General features: G+C 37.6%; 1 protein-coding gene across 2 annotated transcripts in view; it reads right to left on the reverse strand.

Annotated features, from left to right (window-relative positions):
- LOC149313025 (N(6)-adenosine-methyltransferase non-catalytic subunit METTL14) overlaps window positions 1-21,106 on the reverse strand; it is a 28,720-nt gene extending 7,614 nt beyond the window's left edge. The window contains exons 1-9 of one of the 2 annotated variants that reach the window (XM_089525891.1): window positions 20,988-21,106; window positions 17,845-17,933; window positions 16,835-16,922; window positions 14,336-14,416; window positions 13,722-13,809; window positions 8,199-8,289; window positions 7,111-7,252; window positions 5,353-5,445; window positions 4,052-4,168 (exon numbers count right to left, since the gene is read on the reverse strand). In XM_089525891.1, the coding sequence (XP_089382017.1) occupies window positions 4,052-4,168; window positions 5,353-5,445; window positions 7,111-7,252; window positions 8,199-8,289; window positions 13,722-13,809; window positions 14,336-14,416; window positions 16,835-16,922; window positions 17,845-17,933; window positions 20,988-21,053 (855 nt within the window). In that variant the 5' untranslated portion in view covers window positions 21,054-21,106. Of the gene's footprint in view, window positions 1-4,051; window positions 4,169-5,352; window positions 5,446-7,110; window positions 7,253-8,198; window positions 8,290-13,721; window positions 13,810-14,335; window positions 14,528-16,834; window positions 16,923-17,844; window positions 17,934-20,987 lie in introns of both variants that reach the window. The other variant, XM_089525890.1, reaches the window with a different exon arrangement.
- Window positions 21,107-22,341: the final 1,235 nt, after the last annotated feature.

The raw sequence follows: 22,341 nt of genomic DNA on the forward strand, positions 1-22,341 counted from the left end.
GCCTTCTAAAGAGTCAGGCTGCACATCTGTAACTGAACAGAGAGAAAAGCATGCCACATATTTTGAAGATTCAGTTAAACAACCAGCTAGAGAAAGCAACAATAAAATGGAAATTTCTATGATTTTTATAGTTGCACACATCAAAATTCATAAATAAAGCATAAAAATCCTCCCAGTGTCCTCAGAAAGCATTTCTAAAACACAGGTGTCTGCCATAGGCTACTTACATTATACTTAAAAGGATGCAGAAGAAGTCTTTACGAGCAATAATTTAAGGTTTTCTACATGGTGAAAGATGGAAGATCAGGTTAAAGACACATAGCTACATCTAAATTTGAAGTCAAAGCCATCTTAGGACTTGCAGCACATAAGGTTAGCAAAGACAATGTCTAGTACATTTTAGGACTTGCTATGACTCTGTCATGGCCAGCCAAGAGCCGGACTCAGAGGATGAGGAGGAGGATGTGATTACTCCAGTGCAAGGGGAAATTGAGGCTACACCAGGTGCTAATCCTGCTCTGCCAGGTTCCAGCTGCGATCTCCCAGCCCCAGAGGAGGAGGCTCAGCCAGGTCCTAGTGCTGGTGGGATTCCTCTTGTGGTGCAACAGCATAGTGGTGACTCTGGGGAGGAACCATGCCTGGAGGTTCCTTCCTTTAGGCAATGCAGGGCTGAGAGTGCTTGCGTGCGTAGATACAGGAGGATTGCTGAGAGGCAATTAGCAAATCAGCCTCAGGTGGTATGGGGGCGACCATCTCTTACTTAATGAGCAGAGAGACGCCAACTCAGTGCCAGAGTTTATTGCATGATCCTTTGGTGTGATTGCTGCCTGCACTGGCTCTGTGTATCTTGACTCCTTGTTGCTTTGATTCTTGACTTCGGAATGAACTGGACTATTGCTACCTTCTGGCTGACCTGACCTTGGACTGGACTGACTATCGTGATCTCTGTATTCCTGACTTCGGCTTTCGCTTTTGGCTTGCTCTCTCGCTCACTCCTTGCAAGGTTTGTGGACTGTTTCCAGCTGCACAGCTAATTACCTTGCTGAGCCATCCTTATTGGTGTGTGTTTGTTTGTGCTGGCTGCAGTCCAGGACAGACTCAGAGCATGGCCCTGCCCTCCCCCAGTAGAGATCTCTCCATCACCTCTACCCAGGACAAGTCCGCATACAAGGAGAGGAGGGGATGGAAGACCAACACATAACAACAAAATAAGGTCATACTCAAAAGGGCTATTGTGTTGGACAAATAACACAGGAAGTAGAGAAGTGCTGCTCTGAACTTGGGGGAGGTCCAGGTGAGGAGCTTTTATATGATCCCACAGCTTACAAGCATTTGTGGGCATGTGTGAGGGCAGAGAAATGGAGTTATCTCATGCCTATCTATGAAGACTAGCCAAACCAAGTGGCAGTCAACATTTACTACCCCCTTTCTCAAACCCTGCCTTCGTAGACTAGATTTGACAGGCAAAGTCTATCTCATTTTTGTGTTCAATATAACTGCTGTAGTTTCTATTTAATATACATTTACAACCCACATTAGAGGGAAACAAGAAATTTCCAAACATTATAAACTGTGCAGCTCCACAAACCTAAACCAAAGTTCACTGGAATGTGCTAGAGTATCAATACCAAGTGGTCTGAATAACACAGAGAACTGTGGCATGCTTACAAAATGGACGACACTCAATGCCTTTTCTTTTACAAGACTGAAGTTGAACTGAAGTGGCTGAGAAGGTCTACCCTCTACATGCAGGAAGTATACATAACTACATGTGGTTTGTGCAGACTACTCTGGTTTTGGAAAAGCAACACCTAAATGGGCAGTTTTCTCCAGATCATAAAATCCTGATTTACTGAAGTCAACAGATGGTTTTCACAAAACTGCAGACATGAATGAACAATGATTTCCAGATATCTGTTATAAGCATAAGCTTTTCCAGTTCTGAAAAACCAAAGAAATAAAAATGACCATGAGGCTGCTTGTGTCTCACTGGTTTATTCCCTGTAAATGCCATGCTGGACAGTCTGCTTTCCAGAAGCCAAACTGAGGATGCATATCTACTTCAAAGGACTCCAGGAGGCTCTATAGAGGGAGCTCAAGTAAGGAAGTAGAGATGCAGGGAGACAAAAATGAGCTTGACTGAGATGTGGCTTGCACGTGTATTTTTGCAAGGCATTTGCTCTTGAGGAGCATAACATGGGTAACTAGTGATGTCTGAATGTGTAGGCTTGGTGAACTGAATAGATCATTTCTTAGCTGGAGCATAACAGACAAAGGGAAAGGGATCAAAACCTGACTGAGAAACAGACATTGTAGCACAAGCTTTTGTAGACTTGGTCTACTTCCTCAGATGACCAAGCAGATCAAGTCTATGAAAGGTTATGCCACAATGCTTTTCACTCAGTTAGTCTCAAAGGTGGTGCAAGACCCTTTTGCATACTGATATTCCAGACTAACATGGCTATGTCTGAAGACAAAGGGAAAGACAGGAAGAAAGGAGCTTTTTGGTAAAAGGAATAAATATGAAGAATGAACAGGAAAGGATTATTATGTGAAGGCACAGAAATACTGAGAACAAATAGGAAACTGTAAGAAGGACAGTCTTCATGGGTTTAAGGAACGGAAAGACCTGGGGAGTAAACCCAGAGGTTATTAAACGTACGTATGATTCACCATACAATTACTGACTTTTCTAAAAAGTGAGGAAGCTTAACCCATTCTTTGGATATCTCTTCACACCAACAAAGAAAAAGAGCCACTTGGACCCAGACTACAATTCTCATTTAATGGAATGGCAAATTTCCTAACCATTATATTTTGTACACAGCTGTGCTAAAAAAATGTAACAAAGAAATCAATTACTGTACTAATTAATTGACTGGTATTTGTGAAAGTACTATTAACAATACTTTCATTCCCTTACTAGATTAAGCATATATGCAAACAAATTTATCATTTCCCAAACTCCAATTGTTGCAAATTCAACATAACAAGAGTTTGCTCATCTATCTATTTAGTGGCATTGTACTTAGTGCTGCAAGCTTCAGAAAAACGTATAGAATCAAATACCAAAGACCTATAGATATATGCAACAAAAGCTTGGTTCTGCTTTTCCTAGGGACCAGCTCCCTCAGGAGAAGATAGTTTGTAATAGAAAAGTCATGGCAGATGAAGATGTTTAACCATTCATCAGTAGCTGTAATCCAGAACTACTGTTTCCTAAGAAAGTAGCCATTAAATGTGTTTTAATAACAAGCCCTTTAAGTTACATCTCTGAAAACATTTCTCCAGGCAGTTGTAATGACATTTTTCAAGGGTGGCAAGCCACACACAATTATCACTGCACAAAATTAGTTCTTCACCACCTCAGTTCCTTAAAATGTTCTATCAAATAGAAAGTCTCATTTTCCCCCCAAAAGGGTTGCTCAGCTCTTAGGCTAGGCTGTCTAAGTAACTGATGTGGCTCTGATGGAAAATGTTCTGGGTCTGATAAAGCAGTGAGAATAATCCTAAATTGCTCTTGGAAAAACTAGAAGAGTGCACTTCTGCCTTCCTCATAGCAAAATATTTAATTTACATTTCAATGTGATAATCTTAATAGTTAACAAAATGAAGGTCAATCACATCTCATTGCCAACTATAGCAACAGGTTAGCAACTATACAAGGCATTCTAACCCTCTTCCATCATCTTTCTGAAGGATAGAGAAGAGTAAAGCGTTTTCATAAAGCTCTACTCTATCTGATCTGCATTTCAATAAGAATGAATGAATACACATTCAAAAGTTTCCCAGAACAGCTCCACGAAACTGTCAGATACAGAGAGAAACTTCAATATTTGCTCAGATGAAGCAAAGTCCACAAATGTTAAAACTCAGTCACCCATTTACATTATCATATAAACTCATCTTTGAAAGAGAGCAAGAGAAGTAAATCTCTCCGTGACTGTTTTCCTAAAACTCCCAACAGCTCTGAACAGTAAAAACGGGTGTGATTTAAAAAAAAAAAAAGATTAACTGATAGAGAAAACAAAAGAAATTCAGTCAGATGTACCTTTGTTCTTTGAAAGACAGCCTTAGGGTCCAGAGTCTTGGTTTTCCCAGGATTGTTTTTATTGGTTTTAATCCAACAGATATCTTCGCATCTTCTATAACCCCATTTGCGCAAACACTGAAACATTTCAAAGAAATAAGACAAATGTTTTATGCTATATATCACAATATTGGGTCCAGCCTTAGACACTTGCAACTGCAAAGGCGGAAGAAAAATGCTCTGTTCCCTCATTCCAACAGCAGCCCCTCCAGCCTCACAAAAAAATTGCACAGAGAATCCTGTGGGCTGTTGAATGGAATAAGATGCAGTGCAGCAAGAGCCCCCCCAAATAGCAAAGGCAAAGTTGCTCACAATGGGCAGGATTGAACAATCACACCATAGGAATTCCCATTTTACATGGTCCTCTCTGACCATCTATATATCATTTCTACATGATGGAGGAACTATCATGGGAAGGAAGGAACAGAGAAGTCTGAAAATACACATGTCTAAATCTGGACCCAATCCAATGTTTCACTGCTGACATTAATAAAAGTTATTCAAAAAATCTCTTTTTCAAATACAGATTAATTAAATTTCATGATTAATCTGGATCCAACCATTCCAGCTCTGTACTTCTTTCATTCTCTTGCAAGTATGCATGGTAAGGAATTGATTTTAAAATGATTGTATAAAACTGGAAAAAAACCCACTTTCAGATTGTTAACAGGAAAGACTAGGAACAGGTGAGAATGACTGTTGATTTAACAGGAGGAAGAATATTTGGATTGACTAAACTGTAGTTCTATTCCGTGCAAAAGGGTGATGTAAATCCAGTCAATCAAATGAGTAAGTAACTAGGACCTTGCCTTCAGGAGCCAGAAGTCCTGTTCCTTCCCACCCCCACCCCGCCTGTTCTTGGATGACGCACAGCACAAACCCCAGTTCTGGAAAACCCATTAAATAGAGCAATAGTAAAACAAATATCAAAAAAAGAAATTTTATTCAAACTGGGCATTCATGAGTAAGTCCAACACAGAAGCAGAGACCAAACAGCCTGCTGTCTAAGCATCTGCTGGTTGAGATGTTCTGGGGCAACTCTACATGTGCAAATACTCTTCTCTGAACACATTCTTCTGCCTCAGTACAGACACCAGGTGCATGGGCTACCTAGAACATGTAACATTAGTGGGAAAACTAATCAGTGCAGCCCTGTTTATATGTTAATCTAACTTTCAAGTGTGACACATGAATAGGGTTTGATCCATTTTACAAATTCTATCAATGAGGTGGTCCAGTGTCAATATACAGTATCATCTTACCACTCTGCCAAGATCCAGGCCCTCCCCAGAGCCACACCACAGAAAGACAAATGATCGTGGAGCAGCAATTTCTTCAATGTCTAGCTTCATAATCTAAAAAAAAAGGAAAGAAAAACTTTAATGTTTGCAATAAAAATACTTTATATGCATAACTGGTTCATGGATACTATAAATATAACTTGTGTTCTTCCTAACAGGCTGCTTTTCAAATAAACTATTCTGCTAGATTCAGCAAAGTCAAAATATTTCAGTGAACACTGCAGACATACATATGATTTGAAATCAAATCAAATATTTTCTTACCACTTATAATTTGCAATTTCATTTGCTATTCTAAAAAACAGTAAGAAGTTCTTTTTTGGATTATATTCCCACTATGACAGATTCACCACCTTTAACCTAATATATTCCTGACACAATGTATATATTATTTCTACATCTACCTGATACAAACAGAGAGAGAAAGCAGACATTTAGCCTCCTGTAATAGAAGTTTATACTGCATAATGTATTCACTGGATACATTCACTGGAAACATTACAGAATTATTGTTAACAAACAGTTTCATTCATCTTTTCTGCCTTCAGAGACCTCCTAGGGAATTATAGCAATAGCAAGTACCTTTCTATACTGCCTATCAGTGCCCTTAAGCACTCCCTAAGTGGTTTACAATGTGTGTAAACTAATTGCCCTCAAAAAGTTGTGTACTCATTTTAGTGGCCTTGGAAGGATGCAAGTTTGAGTCAAGCTTGAGTCCTTGGCTGGTACTGAACTCACAACCTTGCAGTTTGTGAGTGAGTGGCTGCAGTACAGGCATTTAACCACTGTGCCACCAGAACTCCTGGTGCACAACACCAGAAAGTGCAGGGTCAAAGTAAACTAGCTTTCTATTAAGTCACACCACTAGTTCATCAACTCAGCATTTATGCTGATTGGCAGCCATGGTCTAAATTTTAAGACAGGGGTGTTTCCTAACACAACCTAGAAATGCTGGGAATTAAACCTAAGATCTTCTGCATGCACAATAGACACTTTACCACTAAAGTATGATCCTCCCTCAGAACATGCTTATTTATTTCAGAAATGCTAGCAGCACCTTGAATATATCAAAGGATCAACATAATCAAGTCTTGTTATTGCTTATCAATTCTTAAGCCCCAGACATTTGATAATGCCAGTATGAAGCATGTTCTAGGAAAATGAAAATCATATTACTGGTTAAGTATGAAATTTCACTTATATCATCAATGGGAGCAGAATTGTAAAAGACAAAGAAAAGGTATACAAAATTACTTTAAAAAGAAAAAGGAATGGCAGCAACATGACCTATTTTTAGGACTACATTAGGACAGACAAATGGAAAGACAAACAGAGGAATCAAGACTATTCTGGCATGGATCAGTCAACAATAATATAGACAGATAAATGTTCCTGGAAAGTAAAATTCTGAAATGGGGTTATGAGCCCATACAAACAGGGAAGGTCACTTAACATTAGATGTAAGACAAGGGTTCAAAACATACTGCAGAAATAATCCAGTTTGAGACCACTTTAACTGCTCTGGCTCAGTGCTATGGAATCCTGGAAATTGTAGTTTATTATGGCACCAAACTCTCTGAAAGAGAAAGCTAATATCTCACACAACTACAGTTCCCAGAATTCCCTAGCATTGAGCCAGGGCAGTTAAAGTGATTTCAAACTGGATTATTACAGCAGTGTGTTTGGGACCAAGGTCATCTTTCCCTATAGTGAACTCACATCATCCCAAGTCCAGCATTTCTCATTAGCTGTAATGCCAGTCTCCCTGTAGTATTCTTCTAAAGGTGGTTCCATAAGAATCACATCAAACTTGGACTTGAGTTCACGAAAATCAAAAGCTTCCAGGTCAGCTTGTAAATACCTATCAGTACAAAAGGGGAGAAATGAATCAGCAAAGGATATTCTCAACTGATACTTTCTCAGAGTTCAATATCTAACAGAGACACGGATCTTATAAAACTTGCACATGTCAATCAAAGTATCTGTTTACTCATAAAAAAACAGCAATTGACTTTCTGAGAATACAGTTTCTAGAATGAGTTTATACCAATATACAGTATTCTCAGTCTAACCGAAATACTTCAAATATATAAAATAATCTTGACTAGTGTTTACCAGTAGACATCCTAGTAAGTAGAAGCTGGATTGATCCAAGAAACCTGAGTTGAATTAAGAATGGGTCAGCGCAAGTACTGTATTTATATTTAACTCTTATTTAAAAAGGAACCATCCCCTGGTGAAAGCCACGAGCATAATCTGTCCTAGAAGCACTGACCCCCCTCTGTTTTCTCATCCATGCAGCCTTTAGTATGAACACAAAAAGTTATGCCTGATGAAATTTTGCAAGTTCTTTGGCCCCAAAACATGCCCTCAACTTATACATGAGGTCAACTTATAGTCAAATATATACAGTAATAATGAGGTAATTTTTTAAATAACAGTGTAGTCATAAGAATGATAACAGTTAATTGACATGATATAATGGTCTTCACTCCAGTTATTTTTATTTATCAGTTTCAAGGAATCTGGGTGACTTTACTCTTCTGCAAGTAGACAAGAGGAATCCAAGAACAATCACAGTCTGTTGACGAGATCTCATTTTAAGCATACCAACCGAGCCTCCAAATCAAATAACCAAAACAAAATGGATAGATTTCTTTAAAGTTCAAATGGCTGTTTTATAAAGGCAACCCCAAAAACAGAACATGCAAATCTTAAACAGGTGCTGAAAGAAAGGATCTTAGTTAGCAGACAACTAAAGTTAAGCCAGTCTGTGGAAGAGAATCCAGTTCATTAAATGTACTTACATTGGAGGCGTGTTGGATTTAGATATTAGCTCATCCTTCAACCTAATGAGCTCCCGGAGCTTTGGATATTCTTCAAATCTGTCTGCTAAGCCTAAGAGGAAAACATGCCAGTTTTATGCTACTACATGAAACTTTCATAAAGCAGTGATCACAAGGAAACAAATCTAATATACCTGACAGAGACTGGCATGAACTACTGCCTTTCATTATGATTTTAACCCAATATTATTTAGTCAAACATCTAATAATACTGTGTCATTAGCAGTTTCAATAGTTTCTAGAGCCAGGACATGCATAACTCTATATAAAGGCATTTTTAAAAAATAGTTCCACTGGGTTATAAGTTACATAATTTATACTGATGACATTACATAAAATATTTTTTCTAAAATATTATATTGCTTTAAATTGTTTTTAATCATATTTGTTTGGCTGTATGTTTTGTTGGAACAGTGATTTTAAAATTCAATGAATTATTTTTTTAAAACACATTCTGTACTTTAGTCTACGAAAGCTCATAGTGCCAACTTCTTTCTTTCAGTTAGTCTCAAAGATGCTACAAGATCTCTCTGCATCTCTGGTTCTACAGACTAACACAGCTATGTCTTTAAATTCCTGATTTTGTGTGTCTTTGTGTGTGTGCGTACCTGCTAGCATGTTTGGTAGTATTTTGGTTTGCATATAAACAAAACACATGCTAGCATCTTTAAGCATTTTCAAGTATGCTAGACTGAACACATACTAAAACCACCAGTTAACTAAGGAACAACAATGGGAGGGGAATAAAGCAGCTTTGTTAGTTTTCATGCCCACTACCCTAGTTCACTGTAAACAATTATATGTAGACCGCTGTAGCACTGGAAGTCTTTGAATGTTGTTGTTAACTGCCATCAAGTTATCTTCAACTTATGGTGACCCTATGAATGAGAGACACTAAAGTTTTCCTATCAACAACAACTCTGCTCTGGTCTTACATACAAAGGGCCATGGCTTCCTTGATTGACTCTATCAGTCTGGAATGCAGTCTCTCTCTTTTCTTATGGTCTTCTACCTTTCCATGCATGATTGTCTTTTCTAGTGAGCACTGTCTTCTCATAATATTAGTCATCTTGGCTTCTAAGGAAAGTTCAGGTTTGATTTGCTCTAGGACCCATTTATTTGTCTTTTTAGCAGTCCATGGTATCCATAGCACTCTTTACCAGCACCACATTTTAAATGAGTTAATTTTCTTTGTACCAGCTTTCTTCAGCCTTCACAACCATACAGAGAAAATGGGAAATATGATGGCATGGACAATGCTAACTTTAGTATTCAGTGATATTATCATTACATTTCAGGATCTTGTCTGGTTACTTCATAACTGCCCTTCCAAGTCCTAGTCTTCTTCTGATTTCAGGACTGCAGCCTCCAATCTGAGGAATAACTGAACCAAGATATGGAAAATCTTGAACTATTTCAATGTTTTCATCATCTGTTTTGTAAATCATCTGTGGCCACTAAAACAAAAATAATGGCCACAGATGATTTATATAACTTTAAAACAGATGATGAAGATATTGGAATAATGTTCAACTGTAAACCTGCCTGATACTTTCTTACTTGTACATTCTTCCTTGACTTTCTTCAGTAATTATTCCAAGTCTTTGTTATTTTCTGCTAGTAGTATGGTGTTATTTACATATTTTATATTGTTGATGTTCCTTCCTCCAATTTTTATGCCCCCTATCTCCAAGTCTAATCCCGTTTTACATATGATATGTTCAGCATACAAGTTAAACTTAAAAGGCGATACAATAAACCTTGTCTCATCCCCTTGCCAACTGAAAACGATTCCATTTCTCTGTATTCTGCCCTTTTGTCTTGAGTACATGTTATGCATCAGGGCAATCAAATGCTGACACATCCATTTCTTTAAGAGTGAGCCATAGGTTTTTTATGTGCAATACACTCAAAGGCTTTGCTATAATCTATAAAGTACAAGCTGATTTTTCTTTTAAAATTCTTTGGTGCACTCCATTATCCAACATATGTTTACAATATAATCCCTAGTGCCTCTTCCTTTCCTGAACCCAGCTTGGACATCTAGCATTTCTCGCTCCATATATGGTAAAAGTCTTTGTTGTATAATGTGGAGCATCACCTTGCTTCCATGAGAAATGCAACATTTCAATATGGTATTTTCCACATGAATATTCAGATCATCTGACATAAAGAATGTAATTACTTCTCACAAATTTGACTGAATGCTTACTATTTTAGGAGGCAAAAGACTGCATGAATCTAAATTGATTTTTTGAACATCACAGTTCAGGAAGAATTGTAAAATGTTATGTTATGTCTATTAAATTGTAACTTATCAATTGTAGAGTATTACATGACATGCAAATACAATATTACATGTCACACAATTTTATATATATATATATATGACAGGTTGAACCTTCCTTATCCAGAAATCCAAAAACCTCCAAGCCTGAAGCCACCCAATTCTGCCTTCAGTGCTTCACTCAACTGCTTGCATTTTCCCCAGCTATAAGAACTATGGAGACTGAATGAGCAGGAGGCCAAATGAACAGCCAATTGGTGGGTGCGACGGAATATGTTTGCACTTTTCTTCCTCTCCCCAGCTACAAGTGAAGCACCAGTTGGTAGTGATGTCCAAATCTGCTTGGACATTTCTCTCCCCTCACAGCAGTATGGGTTACTTTCCAAAAAGGGTAGAAAGCATGCTGACAGCTGGAAGAGCATCTGTGATATCTGCTTTTTACAGGGGCTTTGTGAATGAAATTACAGGAACCTCAGTCCTCGCCCCTTTCCCCCCCTCTTCTCTAACCCATTAAATTTCTGACACTGGTGGAGAAAAGACTCTTGACAAAACCTCAGTGGGCACTGAACTAATCCCTCTTCCCCCATCCTTCGTTCACTATGTTAATTCACTATAAGCAAATACAGGTATTTCAAAATCTGAAGCACTTCTGTTCAGATAAGGGAGACTTAGCCTGTACAGTCAGGAATCAGAAAAAACTACGTAAACTTAGGAAATACATAGGAAAAATCCTAAAACCCTATGGCCATGAAATACCTTGATTAGGATGCCCTCTTTCCCCGGTTTTATTTGCAATAATTATTGAAATATTAGCAAATATTATTAGGGAGGATGAAAATCTGGAAAGAATTGGAGTGAGAAAATTGAATAAGATAAGTTTATTTGCAGATGACACTCTATTAACAATTAGAGACCCCTTGGAAAAAATGAATAATGTGAAAAACCATTTAAAAGCGTTTGGAAAAATGACAGGACTAAGAGTCAATTGGAATAAATCAGAGCTAATGTTGTTCAATTATCCAAAAACGGAAGAACAGGAATTTGTAAAGGATGGAAAGATAGATATAAAGGTAAAAGACACAATTAAATATTTAGGAATAAAAATTACAAAAAATCTACACAAATTAGAGGATCAGAACTATAAAAAAGTAAGAATAGAAATTAAAAGGAAAGTAGAAGAATATAAAAATATTAAATTATCATGGTTCGGTAGAATTGCATTAATAAAAATGAAAATTCTGCCCAAGATTAATTTTTTGTTTAGGATGTTGCCAATACAAATATCAGATGTTGAAATTAAAAATTGGCAAGTATTAGTGAATAATTATTGTAACGGGAATAAAAAAGCAAGGATTAATAAAAGATATTGGTATAAACCCCAAAAAGAAGGAGGTTTGGGTCTCCCAAATTTAAAACTGTACTATAATGCAAACCAAATAAGATATATTATAGATGGAATCATAGAGAAAGGGGAATTAGATTGGTTAGATATGGAAACAACAGGAATAGAGGAAAAATTGGAAAATATATTTTTAAAGAATTTACTATGAAAGAAATGAAGGAAATAGAAAACCCCTTTTTAAAGAATATATTAGAAATTTGGAAAAAAAATAAAAAAAAATAATGCCAGCTATCTCACCTTTAACACCAGTTATAATGCTAAAAATTTTCCAGTAAATTTAAAGGAAAAAGTAGGGAAATTAGTAAAAGGTCAAGAAATATATAGGATAAAAGAATGGATGAAGACTATGAGGGAGAAAGGGAAAATAAAGGAGAAATTGCAAGGATCAAAATTAACTTGGTATAATTGTATTCAATTGGAACAATGGACAAAGAAGTATGAGAAAAATATAGGAGAGATTAGAGAATATACAAAATTTGAACAGTTGATTAGGCAAAGAGAAAGTATAGAGGCAAATGAAACTTTGAAAGGGGTCACAAGTGAAATATATAAATTATTATTAAAATATAATGAGAAAGAAGATTATCTTAGGACAACATGGGAGGAGGACTTAGCACAAAAAATAAACGTCCACGAATGGGGGAAAATTTGGAATCAACGCCATTTAAAATTTTATTCTATACGAATAAAGGAGAATTATTATAAAATAATTTGGAAATGGTATTTAACGCCTGTAAGGTTAAGTCATATAAATAAGAATTATTCAAGGTTATGTTGGAGAGGGTGTCAAGAGATAGGCACTTATATGCATATGTGGTGGGGTTGTAAAACTGTAAGGAAATTTTGGCAAATGGTATTTGAAGAGATAAAAGAAATAACAAAAATTGATTTAGAATTTTGTCCAAAGATAGCTTTATTATCTTTATATGATAAAACTAACTGCACCCAAGTTATAAAGGATCTAATTACAAATTTATTAACAGCGGCGAGATTGATGATAGCAAAAAAGTGGAAAGACCAGGGAGATTTACAAATACAAGATTGGTATAGAGAGATATGGCAAATAGCAATTAATGATAAGTTAACTAGTGAAATTAAGTTTAGAAGAGGAATAATCAAGAGAAATGATTTCGAAGCAATATGGAAAACATTTGTACAAAAAGTTTTAGGAAAAGAAGGAGGTGTTTTACCACCAGAGGAAGAGTTACAATTCTGGAGATAGAGTAATAAGAAGATAGGCTCAGGTGATGGGGAGCACTTGGGGGAAGGGGGGAATTATGAAAAATATATGAAAAGAAATATGAATTAAAGTTAGATAAAGTAGTAAAGAATGGAATATAAAGGTATATATTATATGTATGGAGAATATAATGTAAAAGTTTTTTTATATATTATTGTAAGGTGAATTTAATCAATATTTTGTTTTATCAATGTATTATAATAACATTTATTAATTTCATTCTACCAATAAAATTATATATAGAAAAAAAGAAATACCTTGATTAGGATTTACCAAAAATGCACAAAGATGTGGGCAAACTTTTTAGTTCTCCAGATTGTTTCATCAGGTGTTACAAACAGGGAAGGGGCCAAAAGCTGATTCTGGCCATCATCAGATTTGCCTAAACACAACTTAATATATCATTTCAAAGGCACCATTCATTAGGCTGCCCCAGTGACTTTATAAATATCTTTCCTTGAGACAAAAGTGCACAGAATGTCATACAGCCCGCATGTAGCAAACATACAGCAAATATGGCAAAATTCTGTTCATTTACTTATTATTCTGACATACCCACATCTCTGATGAAGTTCTGAGGTCTGTGCCCAGTATCCACAAAATGCTGGCAATAGTCATTGTGAGGATTTAAGCTCTGGGTTCCCTATGTAAAGAAAACATACAACGATTATCAAGATGAGGCATATCCCACACACATAATGATTTGACTTTATTGTTTGTGTATGGAAGATCCCAACTCTACACATAAGCTTTATCTACTGTATGTTAATTTTAAGATTTTCCCAGACCAATAACCTGTTATTCCCACCCTGCTACAATGAAGTTCCTTAAAGTATAAGAATTCCACATACCCCTTTTTAAAGACTACATAATGTGCATACTCCAAGTATTCCAAATAGTGATTAGCTACTGAGAAGCAGATAGGGTAATTAGAGCAACAAGCATTTTACTGTTTTCTGTTTTCAAAATGCCACTACATTATTGTGGAGTGCTGCAGCTTTGGTATTTGCAGTTGACTACATGGCTTAAAAGTAATAAAGTATTAAATTACTGTAATGGGCTCTCTATGAAGAAACATTTGTTAATCCAAGAGAATATCCACGCTCTAAATCTGTATTTCCAATTACTTCGGGGACACAAAAGGAGACCAACACCACCATACTGATTACCTTAAGAAAAGTACTAGAGTCTTTGTAAATTTCTTCTTCATATGGAAGGTTCTCTTCATCTTGCTGCAGCTCTACTTCATCCTTTGGAATAAAGCACATTTTATATGCATGTAGAGACAGGATGTTTCTCCTCTCATTATGATTCCGCTTCTTAATGAAGAAAGAAGAGGGCTGTCTATGAATATTAGCGTCCTGCAACAGCAGATCATTAGCAGTTCCAATGCAAATTTGAGAAAGCAGAACAAAATTTAATGCTCCTTTCTATCATCACTGTAATTACTGAACCAGTTAGATTTTACCTGGAAGCCTTGAAAGACCAAAAGTCAAAGGATCAGGATGCATTCTATAATGCATGTGATGATTTTGTTCCATCAAGACTACTAAATGTGAACTAGCAGGTTTAGCATACTGTTAGCTAACTAAGTCTGTAGCTATGGACTCTTGGTATTCAATTATGGTTCTCTGATTGCACAGTAAGGCACTCTGTAAGAAATACATGACTCTTGCAAAAAAGATGGGGAAGTGGACAGCAGCTGAGAATTTTTTTTTTTTTTGGGGGGGGGGAAATTCCATGGCTACCTTTAGCAGAAAAGAAGCAGGTCATTCGCAGGAGGTTATGTGCTCCCCTGCAAACCTGATCAGCACTAGCATGGGCAACATGAGCTCATGCATGCAAGACAGGAAGGTCCTTTGGAAACTTCACAAGAAACAGCCATTCAAATTTTTCTTCCTCAGCAGTCAGCCCAAGAGAACTTCGGTGCCTTGAATGAGAAAGTGCTTTTGCAGCTTTCCTAACCTAAACTTTAGAACAGGGTGACTTTCCAGGTAATGTTTTGCTTCCCACACAAAACAGCTAAAAAATCACTGCAAAACAGGAATTTTGCTCCCGCAGCCACCCCAAATTCCTTTAAAACCTGCTATTATTCCACAAATTGGCCCAAACTAAAAAAAACCAATAGAGCAATGTTCCTGTATTGATTTTACTTGATTTGCGACTGAGGGTAGTGACGGTCCTACCAGGTTTTTAAGAAAAAGGAAGATGATGGAGCAAAAGCACTGGGTTTTGAAGTAATTTTGATCCATTTAGAGGGGGTTGGGCAAAAAAAATATCACCCTGACAAAAACTGTTTAAAATATTGCGGGTGGGGAAAGCAGGGAACAGAGGCAAAAATTGGCCCCCATCTCATCCAAAGCTGCTTTAGAAGAAGAGGTTAGGGCCACACATCTGTGATTCAAGAGAATTAATTGGGAACACTATCATTTTCAGAGCTAAAGAACAGAAATGGCATAAGCCGAACTTGCAACGATATGACAGAAGATAAAAAGATGAAGCAGAATATCCAACTGGAAGTCGTATTTAGAAAAGGATTAAGTTCAAATATTTTTGGTCACTACATCGGAACAAAACTCTTTCTACTGAAATACCTCCCTGGCAATACAAATTTGAGCCCCTTAAACAATTTGTTGGGTGAAACATAAAATGCTTAGAAAGGAAATAGTAGTATGGTTGTAAATGAAACACTGTTTGCACAAATGAATATTCATTCACGCTTGAACTTCTAAAGACATGATGTTAATCTAACATACTGAGGCTAATACCTAATTCATATGCAGTAGACTTTCAACTGTTTGTAATTCATCCCTACATCACCAAGGAAAACAAAATTAACTCTCTTTTTTTGGTCGCAGTCTGAATGATACAATCATTAAAGCTGCAACCATATTTACTAGGTAGGCTGTTTTTGCCTTCTACATTTCATGGCAAGACAGTAGTGAAGTGTCAGAGCAATGTAGGTACTAATGGATGCAAATGTGCACAATTTTTTTTTAAAAAAAAACCTCAGATTAAACAGTCCTTGATTTTAAACCACAACTTTGTTTTTGCTCAAAATTTACAACCTACTTTCTAAACTTGAAGCAAATGTAATACTAAACCCATTACAAGGGTAGTGGAAGAATAGCGAGACAAACATTATGTGTACCAGCAGAGGGTGCACACACCTCTCTGGAGCTTAACAAGTGCTTCCTTCCTAATCAATACTACAGTAGTTTTTCCTGACCTTTTTAATGTTAAGATCAGGTTAGCATCCCGCTAGAGGATTCCCCATCTAACATGCAGCAATATGCTCCTATATTAAGAGATACTGGAATGCAAGGTAAGCTATTTGAAGAGGACTCTGCATACTTGTCAGCAAAGTGTAATGTCAAAAGGTTCTTCTTCACTGTCATTATCGTTGTCAATCATGTACCAAAATTTAAGATCTAAATAAGATCTAAATCCAAGATAGGTTCATTAAGTTTTAAAAGGCATTAAATTCTGTATTTTCATCTGAATTATTAAAGACGACATTGTCAAAGTATTTCTAAAGTATTTGCCTTATTTATCATGATGTCTTGTGAGGTAAAATCAGAGACTATTGCTTTTCACAATTCCATTAGGAACAGCCAAAGCCATCCATTTCATTTGCTGAAAGATGTATTATTTCATTGTTTCCTTACCTTATATTCTTCTATTTCCTCTTCATCTGCTTCTCCCTCATCTGGGTATTTGCGTTTGGCATTTGACGCAGATGTGTCATATGCAGCCCTGAAAATTTGAAGAAGAAAGTGTACAAGCCTAGAAGAACATATCATGAACATGATGGTTCGAAATGCTGCTTCACTTGGGTCCACTTTTCTTGAGTGTTTGTTCTGCTTTCATATGCTTTAGTACCATCTTTTCTTCCATGGCACATGGCATTTAAAAAAAATGTTTGTTGAGAAGGTGAAAGGTAGAGATTCTTTTGCTCCTAGAAGTGTGCTGATTTCTGTAAATCTGTGCTAGTGAGATGCCACACATAAGAGGAGAGGAAAGCAGCAGTCCAGGGTTATGTCATCTTTCATTAACCATATCTTATCCAGAGCTGGGAAAACTAGCATTATGTATAAGCTGAGTATTTCTGAACAATAATGTATTACTTGCCACTGATGTGTCATTCAGGATAATTATAACCCAAATAAGACAATTATATTTTTAGATGGGTATCTCATTCAGCACTGTAAATGAAATCCTACTTGAAATAATGGTTTACCATAGGTATAGAATAAATTCAATCAATAACTATTTAATAAAATATTGGTATCTTGCCTTTCCACCAAAAATAGTGTGCATGACGACACCAAAACTAAAAACAAACTGCAAAACTTATTAGGATACAGAATGCATTTGTACATAATTCAGAGATGATAGGTAATGAACATTTTTAACTATTGCCCAATTGGTTTATTGGGCATATCCTCACTAATATTTGAACAAACTTGAAGAACAAGGAAAAACATTTTATGTTTCAACTCTTTTGTTTCTACAATGAAGTCTATATCCAGATTTTCACTTAAAAATTGAGAACTCAACTTTGCCTAAACCAGTCAAAAGCAAAATTAATTCAAGTAAATTTGCATTCTCTCTCTTTCCTCATCCTCTTGAATGTCTCTGTTATGAGAAGTGTTAACAGATTTCTTTAAGCACAAACCTGGAAGTTTCTCTTGTTTCAGCAATCTCCCTCTGCTCATCCTTGCTATTCAATACTGCACCAATACTATCAGCACTTTCAGCCCCCAACTAAAATAAAAGCAAAGCCAAAGAAATTATTATTATTAATAAAGAAGTCAAAAAGAGAAGCTTTGATATAAGCATTACATACTTAAAGCTTTTATAATATAAATTTTGATTTCTAATTCTCATTTAAAGCCGTCCAATGTTTCTTCTTTGAAATATTTTTATGGGAAAACCAATGAAACATTTCTGCTGATGTTACTATTTTCATCAATTAAATCTGTTTCTGTGTGTGCATTTTCCCCTTTTCCCTTGAAGGCTTTCCAAATCTGATCCAGATGCTTAGGAGTCTCTGCAGACTTGATTTTCAGGTGGAGTTGGGGGCTGTGGAGATGGAAGTAGTAGGAGAGAAAGGAGAATAATTCCTGTCTTGTTAACACACAAATGTAAGGCAAGTAACACCCAAATGACCTCAGCCAAGGATTCCATGTACAGCAATAATAACATAAATAACTTTGTATACCAGTGTCAACCATGCTCATTTTAATAATTTATCTCAAGTGTAAAAGTAGCCCAGGATAATCCCTATAGCATAGATGAAGAAGAGAAATGTTAAGAGAACACGCTAAGATCATGAGTTTACACATATGGTTTAACTCAGAATGACATCACGATAATTCACCCTCCCTGCCACCAAAAACAAAACATAACCCTCAAGGTGCTAATGCACCCTTATGATTTAGCTCACAAAGGTTTGCTTTTCCTGCACACACACACACAAAGCCTGCTACTCAGGAGACACTTTGTGGATGATCAAAGGAGCACCTTCTCCTTTCTTTGCCAGCTTCTCTTATAAATGCACACCTGTAAAACATTTTCCAAGCTATCAGCAAAGGGATGGCAGTCAAGGAATGAAATTCTCATGCCGCTACCGTTAGCTTGATTCATTTATATACAGTGTTGCCAATTTCTGGGGAATTTCCCCAGAATCCGCGGAATTTAATTAATTTCTTTCCGGGAATTTTGACTGAATAATAATAATAAATATTGGGGAATTCTGGGGATTTTGGATTTTGGTAAAACATTCTGGAGAATATCTTCGAGGCTTGTTGGCAAGACTGTTTATATAAGAGGTGAGAAACTGCAGATGCTCTCCTGCCTTTTTTTTGAACACAGAAGTAACTGGAAGGTCATATCTAGTTGTTGTTTTTAAGGCAGACCTGCACAACTTGGCAGTAGGAAGGGGCCAAAATTAAAATGGGTTAATTTCTTTGGGCCATAGATAGGATTCAATCAAATATAAATTAATAATAATTAATAATAATTAACATTATTAATACTAATTCCATCTTCCTCTTCCTCATCTTTTTCTCAAAAGAAAGCCGAGCAGCGGAGGAGCATTGCAAGTGTTCACTCATCCTCATCCTCCACCCGGCCTTCTCCTCAGGAAAAAGCCTAGCAGCGGAGGATCCTTGTAGGGCAAGTATTTGCCCATCTTCTTCCGCTGCTGCCGCCTGGCCACCTCCTCAGGAGAAAGCCAGCTGGTGGAGGAGCCTTGCTCAGCAAGCATTTGCCCATCCTCCTTCTCTGTTGCTTGACCTTCTCTTCAGGAGAAAGCCAAGCAGTGGAGGAGCCTTGAAGTTGTTCCACATCCTTGTGGGCCACCTGAAATCCTTTAGTTTTAAGGGATGTGAGGCCCCTAGAAAATGCAGGAGAGAATAAATTAATTTTCCCTCCTGGAAAGCCAAATGAACTCTACCTCCCATGCTAGATGCAAAAGATGGGCACCAGTTTCAGTGCATTCAGCAGAGATCATGAAAGGCCACGGATCATTCTATCTCTTCACAGCCATCTATCTACAAAATCACTTTCTGCATTTCCAGCATAAAAGCCAGACAGGTTGGCAGCAATGGGGCAGAACTTGCCGTCCCTCCAAACACCAGCCTCTTGTCACCTCAGGCAGCCCATCTGCTAGATATAGAGCACAGAAACACAGCAGGCTGGAAGCGAAGTGGCGCTCCTTCCTCCCTTCCACTACCAACGTCTTTGAGTTTCTGTGCTGGAATTGCAAAGAAAAAAGCCTCATTTCCAGTAGGGAAACACAGACTGATGCCTGACGAGGAATAAAGTGTTCAAGAAGGTGACAATTTCTTCTTTTGTCCTAGAAAGATATGTGTCAAAGAAGAAAAAAACCCTGGAAACCACATTTCTGTGCCACTGGCTTTAATGATTAGAAGCCTGTTCTTATGCCGAGAAGGATTTCTCATATATTGGTCATCCAAATCCCAAAGTATCACGGTGTACATATAAGATGAGGTGCTTAAGTATAAGAAGAATGCATTGGGACCTATTCTGTACAAATGTGAATTTACAGAAAAGCTTCCCTGAGAGCTGTACAACAATTACAAATGTGTTGGGCACCACGGCCATATACAAGTTTTGTGTTATCTTTTTTGTGTGGCTCTTGACCAAAACACTCTTCATAACAAATCCCCAGTGCTGAGGATTGTCCGTCACACTATGTAGCTTTCCATGCACACTCCTAAGCGACGACACACATGAATAAAGGATGCACACGGAAAGAAAACAGACACGTGCGTTGTAGCAATGCATGGACATTATTATCATGTGCCATAAACAGTCCTGATGTCTTTTAAGAAGAAATCTTCCCACATGGCAAGAGAAGAATGCTGAGCATAGTACATTCTCTATGGAAGACCTTAGATATGTGGCACTATTCCCTGAAGAGTCCATCCACACTTTGTACACGTGAGATGTCCAAAAGGGCATGCGCTTTCACTGTCCACGAGTGCAATGATATATAAATGATAGGAATAATAAGGAGGGGGCTGAAAGGAAAACACAGGAATCCATCTCCCACAAACAACTTCTGGGGCCCCAAAGAGGCCTGCATAAGCCCTGCTTCCCCATCACCCTCCATCTCCATGGCAACGGAGTGACAGCACAGCATCCCGCAGCCTCCTCCCTCCCGTGCGTGACGTCACAGCGGCTCGCTCAAAAGGAGCACCACTCACTCTAACTGGGAAAGCACTTCCCCAGCTGAGACGAGGACGCGCATGCGCGGAGGCTCCCGTTACCCCCCTGTCTGTCTGTCTCTACCTGCTGAGCCAGGAGCTGCCGGCGCAACTTCTGCCTCTCTCGGATCTCCTGCAGCCGGCTGTTCATCCTCACTCTCGGCGGGCTAAAGGGACGGAGGCGCGCCTCTGCGTCGCCCGCATAAGACGTCACTTCCGCTTCCTCTCTGGCCAGAAACATAGACCTTCTTGAGGCAATTTTAATAGAGCTACGCAAATAGGTGGAGGATGTGAGAAGATGGTGAACTGCGGATTAAGAAGTTTCAGCAGGAATTTTTTTTAACCGCGCTTTTCATGAATAAGATTATTCTTGTGTAAGCCGCCTTGGGTCCCTTCCTGCGAGAAAGGCGGCATAGAAATAAATTAATTTTTAATTTTTAATTTAATTTCCATTTAATTATTTTTTTTTTAAAAAATAAATGTTTGTTTTAATTTAAATTTTAAATTTTAATTTTCCTTGCTCTGGAAAATTAACATTTGAGACATAAACATAGAACTGCATGACTACAACATTGTTCTTTTAAAACCACAAAGTTACAGTGCAGTTTACTATTATTATTATTATTAGGAGGCATCTTGGTGTGTTATGTGCCTTCAAGACATTTCCAACTTGAGGCGACCCTAAGGGCAGCCTATCATGGCAAGATTTGTTCAGAGAGGGTTTGTTTTTGCCTTCCTCTGAGGCTGAGAAAGTGTGACTTGCCCAAGGTCAACCAGAGGGTTTCATAGCCAGTCTTTTCTCAATGTCCTTTTGAAGGGGGAGGGTATTGTGCCCAGAACTGGACACAATATTCCAGGTGGGGCCTGACCAAAGCAGAATATAGTGGCACTATTACTTCCCTTGATCTAGACACTATACTTCTATTGATGCAGCCTAAAATTGCATTGGCCTTGTTAGCTGCCGCATCGCACTGTTGACTCATGTTCAACTTGTGGTCTACTTGGACTCCTAGATCCCTTTCACATGTTGTCTCCTTAAGCCAGGTGTCCCCCATCCTATATCTGTGCATTTCATTTCTTCGCTCGAAGTGCAGTCCAGCACTCAACCCTTTTATCCCATGCTGGCTCTCAAGACGTCTTTAGAATGTTTTCTTTAGATGGTAGTCTGTTTCAACCTGTTTGAATCTGCGTAAGAAATAAATGGTGCAATTAAGAAAATGCACATAAGACACACCACAGTTGATAATTACACTCTCCAAAGTGGAGTGCCTATATGTTTCATAGTATCAGTAAAATATACTATCAGTAAATATCAGTAAAATATAAAGTTAATATACAAGTAGTTAAGGAGGGGTGAGGGTGGCTCAGGGCTATAAATGTAATCAATTACTTTTAAATGATTTTTTGACTTATACATTATTACATCTCTTTTAACAAAC

This window comes from Sceloporus occidentalis, unplaced genomic scaffold (genome assembly GCF_023333645.1).
Source record: "Sceloporus occidentalis isolate IW3139 unplaced genomic scaffold, rSceOcc1.0.p SCAF_5, whole genome shotgun sequence".
NCBI lineage: Eukaryota > Metazoa > Chordata > Lepidosauria > Squamata > Phrynosomatidae > Sceloporus > Sceloporus occidentalis.